Source organism: Calypte anna, chromosome 4A (genome assembly GCF_003957555.1).
Source record: "Calypte anna isolate BGI_N300 chromosome 4A, bCalAnn1_v1.p, whole genome shotgun sequence".
NCBI classification, from domain to species: domain Eukaryota; kingdom Metazoa; phylum Chordata; class Aves; order Apodiformes; family Trochilidae; genus Calypte; species Calypte anna.
The window spans coordinates 4359283-4377866 of record NC_044248.1 but is presented as its reverse complement, the minus strand read 5'-3'; the positions used below and the strand labels follow the sequence as shown (position 1 = coordinate 4377866).

At 41.3% G+C, this 18584-nt stretch overlaps 1 protein-coding gene across 2 annotated transcripts in view; it reads right to left on the bottom strand.

Moving 5' to 3' along the window:
* Window positions 1-18584, bottom strand: part of STX18 (syntaxin 18) — a 58593-nt gene that overhangs the window by 8282 nt on the left and 31727 nt on the right. For both annotated transcript variants that reach the window (XM_008496135.2, XM_030450145.1), the window contains 6 exons: window positions 17826-17893; window positions 12210-12325; window positions 9923-10000; window positions 9754-9820; window positions 6218-6333; window positions 1744-1832 (listed from right to left, as the gene is read on the bottom strand). In XM_008496135.2, coding sequence (XP_008494357.1) covers window positions 1744-1832; window positions 6218-6333; window positions 9754-9820; window positions 9923-10000; window positions 12210-12325; window positions 17826-17893 — 534 coding nt within the window. The remainder of the gene's footprint in view (window positions 1-1743; window positions 1833-6217; window positions 6334-9753; window positions 9821-9922; window positions 10001-12209; window positions 12326-17825; window positions 17894-18584) is intronic.

Genomic DNA, 18584 nt, shown 5'->3' with positions numbered 1-18584 from the left:
GGCTTGGAGCAACCTGGGCTGGTGGGAGGTGCCCCTGCCCATGCAGGGGGTTGGGACTGGATGAGCTTTAAGGTCCCTCCCAACCCAAAAGATTCTACAACTCCCCACTCAGAGAGCAGAGCCAGACTTTTTTCCCTTGGATGGAACCACAAGGTTCACCTCTGATCCTTGTTTCCTCCTGATCCTCTGGAATTTTACAGCCAGGGGGCTAATACTACTGTTCCTAAACACAGAAAAATGACAATATATACAGAATTCTCCTTAAAAAGAAACCAGAAAGCAGCAGCATGCCTTTGGGTTTCAGACTGGCACACAGGAACAGTACAAGAGCACCAGGAGCAGCCTCTAAAGAGCCTTTTATCTGACAAACCACACCATAATTGTGTACAATTTACTCATCTCTGATGGGAAGAATGATGCACACTGTGATTGGGAACATCTCCAATCCCTGCCAAGGCAGCTTCTCATCTCCCTACTGCACAAGTCCTTTGGTGAAGTTCACCATTTTGAAATCTGCACATCTACTTAGAAATCAGTTTTATTTTTTTGATAGAAACCAAAGCAATGTGTGCTGATACAGGAATTCTGACCTGTGTTCAATACAATCCATTTTAGGAATATCAAAAATATAACAGGCAGGCTGTCAGCAGCCATGCTTAAGTTAGAAATTCCGTATTCTGTCCATTCACAATTCTCAGCAGAATTGGATCAAAAATATATAAATATAGGAATCTTGCTGCTCTTCCTTCTAGTAAACCAACCTGGTTTTGATAAACCAGAAAATAAATAGGAATAAAATGAAGAATAATTTCATAGGTACATAGAATCATAGAATCATAGAACTGGCTGGGTTGGAAGGGACCTCAGAGATCATCAAGTCCAACCCTTGATCCACTCCCGCTGCAGTTCCCAGCCCATGGCACTCAGTGCCACATCCAGGCTCTTTGGAAATATCTCCAGACACGGAGAATCCACTACTTCCCTGGGCAGCCCATTCCAATGCCTGATCACCCTCTCCAGAAAGAAATTCTTTCTCATCTCCAACCTAAACCTCCCCTGGCACAACTTGAGACCCTGCCCTCTTGTCTTGCTGAGAGTTGCCTGGGAAAAGAGCCCAACCCCCCCCGGCTCCAACCTCCTTTCAGGGAGTTGGAGAGAGTGATGAGGTCTCCCCTGAGCCTCCTCCAGCCTCAACACCCCCAGCTCCCTCAGCCTCTCCTCATAGGATCTGTGCTCGAGTCCCTTCACCAGCCTGGTTGCCCTCCTTTGGACCTGCTCCAGGACCTCGATATCCTTCCTGAACTGGGGGGCCCAGAACTGGACACAGGACTCGAGGTGTGGCCATGTAAATAGTGTATAAATAGGAATAAAATGAAGAATAATTTCATAGGTACATGTAAATAGTGTAACTATTTAAGGTGCCTTCTAGAAATAGTCCGAGTAAAAAACAGATAAAAGTTTATTCTTTCAGAAGCTTCAGAATGCTCTTTCTGATGTTGCCTTGACTTCCATTGTTTCCTGAACAAAAAAAGCAATTCAGAATTTTCAAGCTCATTTGAATTTCAATTCAAATTGATGCAGCAGCTCTTCTGTAACATCTTTTAGTTTTAGCTACTACCAGGAAGCCATGTGCAAGCAAAGGGTGGATCTTGTTGTGGCATTTTTCTGTATATAAGGAAAGTTGAACATGAATTTGGGTGAACCTGTGTTTTTTCACCACAGAGGACACAAGGTACACCTTACCATTTGTATTTCTTCAGGTGACAGCTCATCTTCACCTCTGCCATCCCCCCATAATCCAAGGTTACTCTGGACATCAGGCAGGTTCCTTTCTGTGAAAGAACCACCCACATTTAATACAGGACACTGAAGAGTGAAATGAAAATCATTTTTTCAACCAGTTCAAAATGCTGATGAAACTCTTGTCTCTCATTTGCCATTAACTGAGATTTACCCTGCATTTCCAGCACAAAACTGCACCAAATAAACTTTCATTTCTAAAATGGGACAAAACTCTACACCTGCCTTTAATTTTGTGAGATACAAGGAGCTGCATTAATACATGAACAGGGAAGGATGCAAACCAGCTCACAGTGCACCAAGACTTGCTAGGGCACAAAATCCTGCAGCATTTGTCTTTTAACAGAAGAAACACATAATTTTCAAAATGACAGTCTGTATGCAAACTGTTATCTTCCAATGAGACTTGACAGAGCAACCAGCTCCTCATCCCAAAGAGCAAAAACAGAATCTCAGAGACATTTTGAGCAAAGTTCACACGGTTCAACTGATTCCATTTCCTCCTGTTGCTCAAACTACACATCACAGAGAAAAAAAACCAAAAAAAATTAAAATTGCAGCACACTGAGGAAGGGGTCTTCCTGCCTGGAAGAGAAATCAGACCCTATTCCCACAAACTCACCCATAACACATCACAGAAGCTTCACTGATTTCAGTAGGACTTCCCCTGTGATTCAAGCTGATCATCTGAATAAATCTTAGCAGGAGTTGGGCATAAAAGATCTTGAGCAGCTATTTCTGGGATATTTCCTTCAGAAAGATTTATTTTTAGGCTTAATTACACACTACTGATTAGAGATGAAGAACTAGAATGGAAAAAGAAAAGAAATTATGCTGCAGCAACCTAGTGTTTCTGAAGCTCTTCTAGCACCAGTGTTTACAATCCTAACAATAAGGCTGCACTCTTGAGAAGACCTTTCCTTCCTCTTCCTCCTCCTCCTTTTCCTTCTCCTCTTGTGCCATTTTCACTCAAAAGAGAGATTTTCACCACCCCACAATGGATCAAAGCTGAACCTGCTTTGATTTATCAGATGCAGACTGCACATTAAAGGTACAGAAAGATTTAGGTTTTATTTCATCAGAGATTTCATATTTCCTCTTTATCCCAGTTGGTTTTTTTCAGGCATATTTAAGTGTTTTCATTTGTTCTCTTCTAACCTTCTAAACCTGATTTTTTTTTCAGTTGCATAAGCAGCACTTACTCATCATCATTCAGACTTCTCTTGGGAAGCCTCTGAAAGGAACAGTCCCATTTATAAACAAATACATTAAAAACATCATAAGCAGGAATTTTGCTCTTTATTCTTCATTTTAGTACTTGTGAAAACTATTGTTTGTGTATGTGTGTTTTGCTTCCAGGGCATGCAGACAATGATAAGGTCACAAATGAGGGATGTGGACAGGAAATATAGGAAACTTTAAAAATAAATGAACACCAAATGAAATAAAAATTCACAAACTCAAAGAAACAAACCAAAAATTACCAAAAGTAATCTTACAAGTAATAAGAAATAAATACAGAATATCTTTAAAGATTGTTTAGCAGGGAGTTAACACTCTTTTCCATGGGGTATCATCAAGTACTTAGAGTCCATTTCATGGATAAACAAAAAACTTACTTGTTCAAGTAATCAATGTCTTAATGTGATGTCAAAAACATAATTAATTATTTACTGGATTAAAGGAAAAGAAGACAGTTTATGGAGCCAAGAAATAAGATTATTCCTGTTTTATCCCAGAGGAACCAATTAACTTCCATGCACTGTCAGCACTGTTGTGTGCAGTGTGGCTGCTAACGAGCCACCAGCCCTGGCAACACCTAAGTGAGAAACACAAATCCCCCCAGGGCTCCTCCTCTCACTGGGAGATGCTTCTGCCCACTGGGAAACTTCCAGCTTCCAGGCACCTGACAAGAATCCTCTTCTACAATTCATCCAAACTATTGGGGTTTGGGGTTTTTTTGACAGAAGGAGGAATGGTTAATATAGGACTGAGATACAAAGTGCTGATCTGACTCCCTGGACCCTTTTCCATGCTGAAAGGTGACAGCTGCTAAGCTTGTGGGCCAGTTCAAAAGCTCCTGCTCACTATTTACATTTATTTCCATAAGCTAAATGTCAGATTTGTAATATGCAAATAAAGAGTGGCTGCACAGGAAAGCAATCTGCAGAGAGGCTGTTTGCCTCAAGTGCATGTCCAGTGTAACTCTAATGGAAACAGGTGCTTTGCCTCAGAACAAGGCATCACATTTGGCTTTGGTTTCTGCCATGAAGAGGAAAAAAGAAAAGAAAGAAAAAAAGGAGAAGAGGGAAGGGGGAAGGGAAGGGGGAAGGGAAGGGGGAAGGGAAGGGGGAAGGGAAGGGGGAAGGGAAGGGGGAAGGGAAGGGGGAAGGGAAGGGGAAGGGAAGGGGGAAGGGAAGGGGGAAGGGAAGGGGGAAGGGAAGGGGAAGGGAAGGAAGGAAAGGAAAGGAAGGGAAGGAAGAAGGGAAGGGAAGGAAGAAGGGAAGAAAAGGAAAGGGAAGAAAAGGAAAGGGAAGAAAGAAGGGAAGGGAAGAAAGAAGGGAAGAAGGCGGAAAGAAGGGAAAGAAGGGAAAGCCCAATTGGGCCTCAGCACAGGAAGCAGGATACTCAGCTGTTCATAACCATGTTGAACCCAGAGCCAAGCCCACAAGCTGCTCTCAGAGGAACAGCTATTTACTGTTTATTTACAGGTATTCACCCCAGGGACACTGATGATGGCTAATTCAGAAATACAAATGATCACCATTCTCTAAACCACCATCATCCTGAGGATGAAAGCTTTATTTCTGAACATGGTAACTTCTCCAATTCCTTAAAAAAACTGAGAAGTTACTTGGAAAAAAAAAAGGCAGCCAAAGAAGAGTGTTTTCCATAGCATGGCACAGGTTTTTGGAGCTGAAAGGCTGTTAAGAGACTCTGTGGTGGGGATGGGCACTTTCAGAGGCTGCAGAGACATTCACAGCAACAAGGAAGGAGCACAGGGCAAAGCTGCTGCTGCACTGCCCCTTCTCTGCTGGCAGAGCTCACAGCTGGGAAACACTGATAAGGTGTGAAGGTGAAACTCATCTGTGTGTACTATAAAATCATATAAGCACTGGAAATGACACAGAATCAAACCCTGTGCTGCTTACAATACATTCAGTGTCTGGGGAAGGCATTTGGTTGAGAGGGCTGCAGAGGTAACACTTAGGAAGATAAGCAGTGCCAGATCAGAAAATCAAACTGCTCAGAGGCTGAGAGGTAATTCAGTGTTAGCATCTTCATCCAGGAATGGAGTTCCCACTCCTCATGGATCTGTTCTTTGTGTGGCCCTACAGTCCCCAGCCATGGGAAGTTTTAAATAAAAATTGCCAAAGAAAAATCTGATCAAAGAATCTGATCAAAGAAAAATCTGGCCACCCAGTGTGTTTCTTCCATTTTGTATTATCCTAATGAAGTATTAGGATATTACCTATTATTATCCTAAGCATTATACTAATAAAATGTTCTACTTCATACCACTCCTGTTTTACTCCAGAGTTGATTTTCATGCAGTAAAATACAGGGTACCTTGGGCTCCTCTAGAGAGCAGAAGCAGCAGAAGTGAAGCCAGAGAAAGCCACTTCAGAAACAAGATTTCTCTTCAGGTTGCAACCTGAAATGATCTGCCTGAGGGTGGCACTCCCAAAGCCACTTTGCAATGAACTTCCCCCAGCATCCACCTCCCAGGGCAGAGCAAAATGGGTAAGAAAAGGGACTTCCATTCCCCAGCCTCAGAATTAATGTTCTCATGGCCTCTCCAAAACAGCACCAGATGAAGTGACCCTGTTTGGGGTCATTTTGCTTTGGACTTCTGCCTGTCTCCTGTCCACTGAAAGATGAGGTTCAATTCTTCCACCAGGGAAACTCCATTCTGAGGAGAAAATCCCCAAAACAACTGGATGTGGCCAGCCAGTAACCTCCCCTCTATGGGTGTATTTCTACCCTCAAATTCCTTCTGTAGAATATCCAACTCAAGGGCTCTGTGCTTAAAAACCAGACAGTGTTCTTAGAACAGCACTGAAATCCCTTTCACTGATGGCAAGGAATGGGAAAGAATGTGGGGAAAAATAAAAAAAAAGACAGCTCTCAGAAAATGTGTAAGTAGAGGGATAGTGATAAGAATACAGAAGAAGTAAAGAATTCATTCAGAGTTGCTGGATGAGGAATCCATCATGGAACTTTCTCAGCTGGTTGGAAAAAGCATGTCAAAAAGTTTAAGATATTGCTTCCTCAGAAGGCCTTTCAGCTGGATCAGCTCAAGAAAGATGAAAACAGAGAAGATGCAAGTCACAGGAAAAGGCTCTGGTCATGTGAGGGAAGTATTGACCAGGCAGACCTGGAAACAACAGGTAAAATGTAACTGGTTTATTCCTACCTTTGCTCTCCTCAGCAGAAAGTTTCTCTTCAGAATCATCCAAAGGATTCTGGGCAGACTTTTCATGGGAAAGAGGTGACTTGGACACGTTGCTTTGCTCAGGTTCAAGTCTGGACCTAGAAACACAAAAGCCTAAAATTTAATGTGTATTGCACAGCTGCAGTTCTCTAAAATAAGAGCAACCACAGATCATGAATTTGATGCTTTAATTCTTGCAAACTTCAGGGTAAAGACTTTTCAATCCAGACAGAAAATGTAACTGGCAAATTTCACTGAAATACTGCTAGAAAAGCAAAGAAAGCACAAACAGTATTCCTGAGCAAAGCACAACTCCTGAGCAGAGCTGAGGAGAACCTTGAAAGCTACGGCATCAAACCACAGACATTTATTAAATTCTCTTTCAAAAATCCAAAGAAACTTCCTTTCAAAAGCAAAAACCCATTTTGATCAGAGTGAAACCTCATTTTTGTAGCAAAAGCAAACACCACTACTTCATTTTTTCAAGCAGCAAGTAAAATTTCACTTCAGACTGCCAATTATCATAAAGTAAAAGTAAGACAATACAACAAAATGAGCTTTTTCCTGACTTAGGTGTTTTTATTTAGCTTGCTTTAAAGAACAGTTTAACCAGGATGAAACCAATCCTTCCCTTGTCTGCCAAAAGACCTTGTAAGACCATTTAGAAACAAGAAAAAAAGTATGAAGTAGACAGAGATATTACAGCTAAATCCCTGCTATGTAATTTTAATACAGAGGCAATGCAAAAAGAATGAGCAGCATATTCAGTGAATATATATATTATATTATATTAAATAGCTGTCAAGTATTTTTCACTGTGGCACCAAAAGAAGATTAAAATCAGGGGTAACACTGGTTTTTTGTTTTTTTTTTTTTTTTTCATTAAACTTCAGTGGTTGATTAAGGTCTACACTGGATTCTGTAACTGGTACACAGCAGACAGATAAATGCTTGGCAATTATGCTGTTAGAGAAGCTAAAGAATAAAAAAAAATCAGAAAGCAAAGGGCTGAATCACCTGCTGTGCCACCTTCACCACCTCCTCCCCTCTCAAATATAACCAAGTTAATCTCATTATGATCTGCAATCTTCCCCTGCTGCTTAGCAGAAGGTGTTGCATTGTGTGTTCCCTTCCTTCTTTGAATTGTGTCTAAATTCTAACTCATAATTAGAAACTTCTGAGCATAACAGAATATAATGCATTAGTCATCACCAAGTGGATCTGCTATTTAAACAGGAAAAAAAAAACAGTTACAGGGAACCATTCTAAGTTCTAAAAACTCTGCAAGTAATGGGCTCATGGTAATTTTACCAAAAAAACCTCATCCACTCATCATCTGCTTCTCAAGTCCCAAATTTGCCTAATAATAAGAAAAACAAATCTGCATCTCCATGCAGTTCTAATAATAGTTTTCATACTAACAAAACACCAATTCCCCAAATCATACCAACTTTATTTGAATAATTGCATGAATATTTCACAAGATATTCTAATGAGAAAATAAGTTTTACACTGAAATGAAACATAATTTTGAATACCAAAAGCCATAAAAACTGGAAATCACAACCCAGCACCTTTACAGAAAGAGCTGCTTGTGTTTCTATTACTCAACTTTTCATTCTGGGGAACTAGTCCTGAGTAAGTGGTAGAACTTTTTAATCAGAAAAACACAAGTTAATACAACTTGTGTGAGAAAACTGTAACTAAGGCAATTTCTTTAAAAGCTCAGGATGTTTATCAGTCTAAAAGGAAACATAATGGAAGTGTATTTCCATTGTGAACCTTTCAGTATGATCTGAAAGTATGGTCTGATTGTTTGACACCGTCTCCCACAGCATCCTCCTGAAGAAGCTGTCAGCCCACAGCTTGGACAGGAGCACCCTGTGCTGGGTTAGGAACTGGCTGGAGGGCCGGGCCCAGAGAGTGGTGCTGAACGGGGCTGCATCAAAATGGCGGCCGGTCACTAGTGGTGTCCCCCAGGGATCAGTGTTGGGCCCGGTTCTGTTCAATATCTTTATTGATGATTTAGATGAAGGGATTGAGTCCATCATCAGCAAATTCTCAGATGACACTAAGCTGGGGGGGAGTGTGGATCAGCTGGAAGGCAGGAGGGCTCTGCAGAGGGACCTGGACAGACTGGAGAGTTGGGCTGATCCCAACGGGATGAGGTTCAACACGGCCAAGTGCCGGGTCCTGCACTTTGGCTGCAACAACCCCATGGGGAGCTCCAGGCTGGGCACAGAGTGGCAGAAAGGGACCTGGGAGTCTGGATTGCCAGGAAGCTGAACAGGAGCCAGCAGTGTGCCCAGGTGGCCAAGAAGGCCAATGGCATCCTGTCCTGGCTCAGGAACAGCGTGGCCAGCAGGTCCAGGGAAGAGATTCTGCCCCTGTGCTCAGCCCTGGTGAGGCCACACCTTGAGTCCTGTGTCCAGTTCTGGGCCCCTCAGCTCAGGAAGGAGATTGAGGTGCTGGAGCAGGTCCAGAGAAGAGCAAGGAGGCTGTGAAGGGATCCAGCAGAATTCCTGTGAGGAAGGGCTGAGGGAGCTGGGGGTGTTGAGGCTGGAGAAGAGGAGGCTCAGGGGAGACCTCATCACTCTCTCCAACTCCCTGAAAGGAGGTTGGAGCCAGGGGGGGGTTGGGCTCTTTTCCCAGGCAACTCTCAGCAAGACAAGAGGGCAGGGTCTCAAGTTGTGCCAGGGGAGGTTTAGGTTGGAGATGAGAAAGAATTTCTTTCTGGAGAGGGTGATCAGGCATTGGAATGGGCTGCCCAGGGAAGTAGTGGATTCTCCGTCCCTGGATGGGTTCTGATACTTCACTGAAAAAAAAACCCCCAAATAAACCAACAACCAAAAAACCACCAAAACAGACCAAAAAGCCAGCAAGCACATCAGCTCAGACATATTCATACATTAGCAGCCTGAACATGTGCCACAATAGGAAGCAGAAAATCTATTGCTTCAGTTAAGAAGTTGCAGTCAAGATTATATTTTAATCATGTTTGTTTCTACTGGCCATGAAGCCCAGTCATCTCAAGTAGCATTTATTCAAAACAGAACCACTTGATTTAGTAGAAAAATCGTGCCTTTAGAAGAACAAAATATTATGAGAAAAAGTCAAGAAGAAACACAACAGGAGAGAGAACTGAGCAGTCCTAAATGTAAACAGTGAGCATCCTAAATAACATCTTTGAGCCATATTACCAATATGCAGGGTTTCATTCTAAATTCTTTTATGCAGAATATTACTTAATGGGATATAAAAATTTAATTATTTTTTTTTGCATTTGTAGAAGTGCAATAGGTTTATGAGCCCACATTTTCCAGATCTGGTGCTTTAATCATTTTCATAAATGAGAAGTGCACTCTCTTGGCAGTTGGCTATTGAGAGACTAAACTGCACATGCCAGAAGTGTAAAAGCTCTGGAATGCACCTGCTGACAGTGTAAATTGGTCATCCAGCTACAGATCTGAAGGTCCTGCAAAGGAAAAGCACAGAAATTCTGATTACACACTACTTACAGTCTCTTCTTATCTATCACTCTCTTCAGTCGGATGGCTCTTTGTTCAGAGTAGAGTTTGCACACCCCTGTTCAAGACAGCAGGAAAACAAAAATTCAGGTTAGAAAAGCAAAGGTTCTCTCCTGTCACTGCAAGAATTCATTTTTAACCAGTAATAAAGATTAAATACTTTTTAAGTAATCTTCAATCAAGTCCAAGACAGCTGTTCTGTGCTCCTTGACCTGAGCAGACTGGACACCCTTGGGTGCTGAAATACAAAAGGAAGATTTTACAAGCTTTTAACTTACAAGGAGTTGCACAAAAGTTTCCATTTTCAGTTGATAAAAAAGTTATATTCAAGAGCTTATAAACATTTAGTTATATATATTAGCATTTCCTGTAAACATAGCTATATTTAAACATCTGTTCTGTAAAACAGCAAATCATTGCAGCAAACCAAAGGCTGAACATAGTGTCTTAAAATATTTATGTTATTTATTTCTTATACATGCCACTGAGTCATATCATGTCAAATAAATTTCTAAACAGGAATAGATGTTACCAAGCAAAGAAAAACAGATCTAGAGATTTAACTTGCTTAAAATATTGAACTTGTAACATTTTACATTCTCTGGTGTACGGACTATGTGGAAATCTTTGGGATTGCTTGTGTCAAGCATCCTTTTAAATCACATAAATTAATATTTCTTATTTTGATATTATGCAGTTCCCATACATGACTGACTTCTCATGTTTCTCAGTAATGCTCCAGGTATGTTTAGATGGCATTTCAAACCTGATGAAAATCTTTGGCGTGTGATCCAGCAAGTCAGCTTCAAAGTGGGGGAACAGAAGCAGCTCCTCTCCCTACAGCTTGAAAATGGGGGAACAGAAGCAGCTCCTCTCCCTACAGCTTGAAAGAGGGGGAACAGAAGCAGCTCCTCTCCCTACAGCTTGAAAGAGGGGGAACAGAAGCAGCTCCTCTCCCTTCAGCTTGAAAGTAGGGGAACAGAAGCAGCTCCTCTCCCTTCAGCTTGAAAGTGGGGGAACAGAAGCAGCTCCTCTCCCTACAGCTTGAAAGAGGGGGAACAGAAGCAGCTCCTCTCCCTTCAGCTTGAAAGTGGGGGAACAGAAGCAGCTCCTCTCCCTTCAGCTTGAAAGTGGGGGAACAGAAGCAGCTCCTCTCCCTACAGCTTGAAAATGGGGGAACAGAAGCAGCTCCTCTCCCTACAGCTTGAAAGTGGGGGAACAGAAGCAGCTCCTCTCCCTACAGCTTGAAAGAGGGGGAACAGAAGCAGCTCCTCTCCCTACAGCTTGAAAATGGGGGAACAGAAGCAGCTCCTCTCCCTTCAGCTTGAAAGTAGGGGAACAGAAGCAGCTCCTCTCCCTTCAGCTTGAAAGTGGGGGAACAGAAGCAGCTCCTCTCCCTACAGCTTGAAAATGGGGGAACAGAAGCAGCTCCTCTCCCTACAGCTTGAAAGTGGGGGAACAGAAGCAGCTCCTCTCCCTACAGCTTTCCTAAGGCAGCACTGTAAAGCTCTGACCCCACAAATTGTGAAAACACTGCTGCTTTACCAGGATTGTATCAATAGAGTTATCTTGGAAAGATTCTTACAGGTGGACAAGTTAGGAAGAAGCAGCCACTGAATTTAGTGACTTGGTTCAGAGCTCTGTGGCACACTGCTAAATTACTGTTCAACTAGTAAATATTTATCTTTTTTACATAAATATTATCTTTTTTTACATTTTCTCATTAGGGTGTTGGAACAAATATAACAAAATTCAATGCCACAGCTTCTCCTTCCACTCACATTATAGAAAATTAAGGACAGGTGTAATCATCCAGTGGGATTACACAGATGCAAACAAAAAGGTTGAGACTCCACAGAATCATAGGATGGCTCAGTTTGGAAGGGACCTTAGAGAACATCTGCTCCAACCTCTCATCCAGCCAAGGATGCTCCAAGCCTCACCCAACCTGGCCCTGAACACCTCCAGGGATGGGGCAGCCACAGTTTCTCTGGGCAATCTGTTCCAGAGTCTCAGCACCCTCCTACTGAAGAATTTCTTCCTAAGATCCAGTCTAAAGCTCTTCTCCTTCAGTTTAAATCCATTTCCCTTGTCCTATCACTAGACACTTATGAAAAGTCCCTCTCCAGGCTTCCTGTAGGTTCACTTTGGGTATCAGAAGGCAGCCCTAAAGTCCTCCTGGAGCCTTCTCCAGGCTGAACACTCCCAACTCCCTCAGCCTCTCCACACAGCAGAGGTTCTCCAGCCCCTGGATCATCTATGTGTCCCTTCCTCTGGATTTGTTCCCACTGGATCTTTACCAATATTACCCTAGAAGTCTATACTAGAGTTCAATCTCTTTCCCAAAGCATTTCAGATTTCACCATCTAATCCTCAGCATCCTATTAACCTTTATCAATAACCAAGACAATAAAACCCCCCAAACATTTAGGAAGTGCTTGGTTTACCTTCTGTCCTCAGCTGGTGGATGGCATCTGCACAAGTCCTCATGAATATCTGAGCATCTTGGTCTATCTGATCCCTCTCTGTGTCTGTCATCCTCACGTACTCAGACATTGTATGGCTGAGAAACAAGAAAAAAAAGTCACTCAACACACCATCAAGAACACGTTTTAGACATCCCCACTCACCAGGTTTTCTGCAACACTAATTTTCCCCAGAGAAAGAAGTCAAAAAGTACAATCCCTGCCAGTGATAAAGGTGCCACTTCTGCAAAGCTGAGAGGTTTCTTGAAAACATTTTTTTATGGGGAAAAAAGCAATATATGCTATCATCTCACACATAATCAAACTCTGAGCAGATAGGGAGACAAGAAAACAGATCATTACCCTTAGTACTTATTCCAGTGAGGCATATTTCAAGTCTAAAAACATGAAAACAAGTAGATAAAGGCACAGCTCAAATGCTGAAAAAAAAATTGACACTATTTTACTTAACTGTGTATTTTCATTATCCTACACACTGAGCTGCATTTTTAAAGCAGCCCTACTATGAAATCTGTGAATTCAAACCAGAGCAAAGAAGAATGGAAAACAAAGAACTGGAAAACAATGCACACCTTTTAATATCAAGTAGATTGTAGGATTTATTAAAATCTGTTCCTCCTGTTTGCATTTCTGGTTCTATATTATGTACATAGGATTTTCTAGGAAGATTGCTACAGCTTTTTTGTAACTAAATTCCTAAAAATGGCAGCCTGTCAGTAGAATATGAGCAGCCTGCAGATAACCACCAGAAAAGCATATTGTATAAAGGTGTTTAACAGTGTTTCCACAGCCACAGATGACAGGGTGATAAAACTTTGTTGCAGGAGCTTATCTTCACCCTGGGTTTCCTGATGATAAAACCACCACAACCTATTATATATTGCCTTTACATCAGGAAAAAAAACCCTAAACTCATACTCTTGTTTGAATTAAGATTTTTATTTCTATGTGAAAACTTCCCCATTGTTTAAGGTAGGTATAAAACAACTACATCAAAGCAGTAATAAAAGTGGAAAGATCTTCAATTTGCAAAGCTGTGCTGATAGGTTTAGAGAGTTCTCACATACCTCACCTAAACTATCCCAAATCTTGCCTGTTCCTGCTGCAATCCCTGCCCTGGGAATGCCCACAACCAGTTCATATCACCCCATCTCCTCACCTCTCACCACAGAGGCTTCCCAGATCTCCTCCACAGAGTTTTGAGCTTTCTCTGCTGTCCCTCAGTATTAAATCAGAATGTTTTCATTCCAATCCCATGGGACTGACTGCACATGAATAATCAGCACATTTTTTTTACCTGGTTTGAAAATTAGTTTCTTGCATACAAACACAGATGGACCAGCAAACAGCAAGGCAAACTGATCAGAAGTAATGTTTTGTATTTTACTTGTTTGTTTCCAATGCAGTCATCCATTTGGCACCAAAACATCAGGGTTTTTTCCTCCCCCCCCCCCCCCTCATTACCTATTTGAAATGTTTGAGAATGATTTTGGACAGCTTACAGAAAACTTGCAGAAAAGCAGCCATAAAAATCCCTCTCAGAGCTGTAATCAGTGGTCTAAGCTGCAATTCTAATTTGCACTCTGAGGCAGCAGCTTCTGAATGATGAAAGCTTTGAAGTGATCTGATTTTAGAGCTGTCTGATGGAAAGGCTTTCCACAGCCTGGTCAAGGTGACATATTAGGAGTTACAGATGCAATATAAGGTAATTCATGTTGTTAAATATATTAGGACTCATCTCTCCCCCACTATGTTTGCACAGCTTATATTAAACAGGGTTTTTTATTAGGAGTCTGTGGAAAAAAAAAGCAAGTTTTCAGCATGTGTAAAGCCAGAAAATCCATTTTTACAGGCCCAGGCAGAAGTGAACCATTAAGAACTTCTGGTATGGGATAATGCAGAACATCATTCAGTGATCCATGCCTAGAGAGTTACTTAAGCATGTTAGGGCATAAAGATCCAGATGAAAAATGAGGATGAAGTAACAGCTTCATGATGGTGCCTTGATGAAGCACCTAAAATCTCCACTCTTCTATTTTAGGTGACAATAATAAGTTCTGGCTGGTTTGCTACTGAGCAGAGTATAAAGTTCTTCTCTTTATACATCTAAGATTCCTGTACCCTGCCCAGCTTTGTGGTGTTTGCAGAGCTTTATGCTCTGAATGCATTTTTTAGCACTTCAGCATTACAAAATGCAAACCAGAATTTACTTTGAAGTCAGAAATATATATGAAAAGCTTGCCTCAGGCACACTTTATTTTTTATTAGCAGTAATAGAGTGATACACAGAGGGTAACTGTAAGAGCTTTAGCATTGGGACACAAGTTGTTCACTTACTTTTCATAACAGCCAACACAAAAATATGGTAGATGAAATGTTTAAGTAGATACTTCACAGCTTCAAAGGTAGCAAAATGCAGTTTAATTCAGTGAAGAGGAAAAAGAATCCTTTTCCTTTCAAATCTGCCTTACATAGTGTCTGGTACCAACCCTTTTGAACAAGAGCTGGGCAAGCCACTCAGAGGCAAGGCCACCTGAAACCCAACCTCCTTGGGAAGGCAAGGATGGAGTGCAACAATCACACCCTGTGATGTCAAAGTATTTCTAGCACCCACTGGTACAAAAATAGCACTGAAGTCCCCTTTGCTCTCCCCAGTAAGTCTGCACATGGAGATTATATTGAAAAACCATCTAACCACCATCTTCTAGCCTTATGGTAAAAAGGCTCATTCATTTAAGAAGAGCAGGCCAAGAGAAGCAAGGGAATGCAAAGGGAAAGCAAGGAAATGCAGAGGGAAAGCAAGGGAATGCAAAGGGAAAGCAAAGAAATACAGAGGGAAAGCAAGGAAATACAGAGGGAAAGCAAGGAAATGCAAAGGGAAAGCAAGGAAATGCAAAGGGAAAGCAAGGAAATGCAAAGAGAAAGCAAGAAAATACATAGGGAGAGCAAGAAAAGACATAGAGAAAGCAAGAAAATACATAGGAGAAGCAAGGAAATACAAAGGGAAAGCAAGAAAATGCAAAGGGAAAAAAATAAACCAACCAACCAAAAAAATCCAGCTGTGTCCTGTGTGTCAGAGACAGAAACACTTGCTCAGAAGTGCAGTTGCTGTATCACAGTGGTGGGCTGATGCATGACTAAATCAAGACAGGTGTAATAAAGCAGGTTTTTCAGAAGCAATCAGAAGCATTAGCCAAGCCTTCCAGTGGTGAATGCATGTGGAGAAAGAAGGGAGCAAGAGGGAAAAGGAAATCTTCCACAGGAAAAAGCATCATGAGAAACTCTGGCTGGAAGGCAACTTGGGTTATTTGGAATTTTTGAGAAGGTGGGTGAAGAGTAAGATAAAGCCAGTGGCTATCAAGTAAGCAGAGACTTTAATAATCTAGGAAAACTGGGAGGTTAAATTGCATAGAAAAGGGAAATCTAAAAAGGAAGGAATTCATGTGGGCTGGGAGCTTTTGTATAGAAATGACAATTATCAATTCTGCCCTTGATGAAAGGGAGAGGAGAGGCAATGCAGTAAGGGAACAACTTCACTCTTTCAAGAGCTCTTCTCTGAGCTCAAAGGCAAAAAGCAGAATCCAGAAAGTGCAAATGAGGTGTGATTGCCACTGAGAAGACTGAAGGAACACAGCCTGGATGGATACAACCAGAAAAGGGTCAGTGCAGGATGAGACAGAGCTGGAAATACTACTAAAAGAAACATCTAAAAAGAGGCAATGCAGCAAATAGAAGGATGTGTCCTCATCAAAAATCAGGGATGAATAAGTGGGCATTAGGTTCATCAGAATATCAGGCACAGCTGCTATTTTTGAACAAAAGGGTTAAGGGAAAATAATAAAAAAATTTTTACAAGGGCTTTAAAAAGGACTTACAGACAACTCAGCCTAGGAAAATATAGGAACAAGTAGTTGTTAAGCACTTAGGAAAGAACAAATAACAACCAATAGTCAAGATGTAACAAGAATAATTCATATGCAGGTGTAATTTACTCCTAGGATGCACTAACAGGTCTTATGACCAAATGAAAAGCAATCATTGCTGTGTATCTTCTCTGTAGTGCAGCTTTTGTTACCATCTCACATGACAGTCTCATAAGCTACCAGGGAATAAATGAGTTAGAAGAAACCAGCACCCCATGAATGTCAAACTGTTTGAAAAGCTGAAATTGGAGTAGTCATGCACCAAAACAGGAAGACACACTGAGCTGTGTTCCACAGGGGTTTGTTGGATTCTGAGGCTATTTAATACTTTCATTAACAACTCAGACAGTAGCATGGAGTATACACTTATTAAATTTGCAGAAGCATAAAGCTAAGTGAATTAAAAGTGTATCAAGAGAAGAAGACTTGAGTTCAAAACAACACTGCCAACTTGGAGCAATGAGATGAAGAATCTGAATAAGGACTGATCAGAGGCTCTTTGTTGCAGCAGGAACGATTATCTGAACTCACAGAGAATGGGGAACAGCTGATTAAGGAGCAGAAAGTCACCTGGGATGATGCTGGATCACAAACCAAACATAACAACATGGTGCATTTAAAAAACAAAACAAAACATGACAATGGTATGAATAAATACAGTGTAATCCCTTACAAATAGATTGGGGGGGTTGTTCAACAGCCAGCAGTGTGCCCAGGTGGCCAAGGAGGCCAACAGCATCCTGGCTTGTATCAGGAGCAGTGTGGCCAGCAGAAGGGATGTGATTGTGCCTCTGCTCAGCACTGGTGAGGCCACACCTCAAGTACTGGGTCCAGGGTTGGGTCCCTCACTACCAGAAGGACATTTTGCTGCTGGAGTGAGTCCAGAGAAGGGCAACAAAGCTGGTGAAGGGTCTGAGGAGCATCTGAAGGAACAAGGATTGTTCTGCATGGAGGAAAGGAGGCTGATGTCTCTGTAGCTATCAGCAAGGAGGCTGGAGTGGGTGTCTTCTCCCTAATAACAAGCAACAGGACAGGAAGAAAATGGCCTCGTGGGAACTGGCTAAAAGGGAGTTGCAAGAAGTGTGTTAAACTTTCAGAGTGGAAAAGTTTTTACTCCTCTTAACACCCCAGTTTTATGCACTACTTAATTAAATACCAATGGTACTCAAAGTCTAATTGCTACTAAGAGTTTGATCTTCCTGATCAGCTTCTGCATTCCCAGGAAGGTTTCACACAGCAAAAATAGCTCTTTCAGTATTAAACTGGTAGCTCCACCTAGTGTTGTTCATCACCTATTCCAGCAGGACTTAAAAAGCAAAAATCTGGTCCTAACACAGAGCTGTCCACTACTTCTGCTCACTGCTTGGCAGAGCAGTTCCTCAGACACCTGCACACACAGAACTGGCACCCCAAGGTTTGTTTTTCACAGGCTCTTGACTTATGAGCAGCCCTCAGGGCCCCCAGATCTTTAAATACTTAATTTCATTCTATTGAGAATAATTCCATTCCTGTGACAAGCACCATCCTTCATCTTAAGCAGCTTAGATCAAGCGACACACATTTTGGTGTTCAGTGTGTAGACTGGCAGATTTTTAGCAGCTCACTTCATAAAGCTGAAAATAAAGAAATCCACTTAAATTCCATGCACACTTACCTGTAAGCATTGATATAATCCTTTCTGTGCTGCAGGAGAAAATCTTTCAGCTTTCCAATATGAGAAACCTAAATGAACAGAAATCATAATTAAACTTCAGTCAGATAACTGATTAATTATGTCTGAAGTACAGTATTCCACACTTCAAATATGAATTTGCAAAATGACTTTGTAATTAAAGAGAACAATAAAATGAACTCTTTAGTACTAGAATTTTCAGTTTGCAGGCAGTCAATACATAAAATTACCAAAAGATGTGTGAAAATACAGCTCAGGGCAAAAGTCATTAAAAATATCAGTCTGGTATCCAAAAGAATTAACTAAGCACTAAACACAAAATATAACTACAATATTGTACATTAAAAATATTAAAAGTTATAGTAATAACACATTATCTAATGATAAAAAAAAAAGAATTTTAGAAGATCATATAAGAAACCTTCATATACTTTACTGATGAGATATGATGTAAATAATCAAAGTCACTTATTGGAACTTGCAGAGCAAGATGCTGTCCCTCTCCTTTCTGTTCCTGCTGTAACAGAGTGACCATTTTGTGCCCAAACTAAACCAGTATCTCTGTCTTCTGATAATCAGCAGACTCTACACCAGGAAATCAATAGACATCCCAATCACATTTCTATTTCTGGGTTTGCACTTCTCTGTGAAAACCTTCTGCTTTAAACCCACTTGATTTTCTTTATTAAACTTCTCTACAAAGATCCTTTGTAAAGATGAAAAAACGAAAGCTACAAAAGA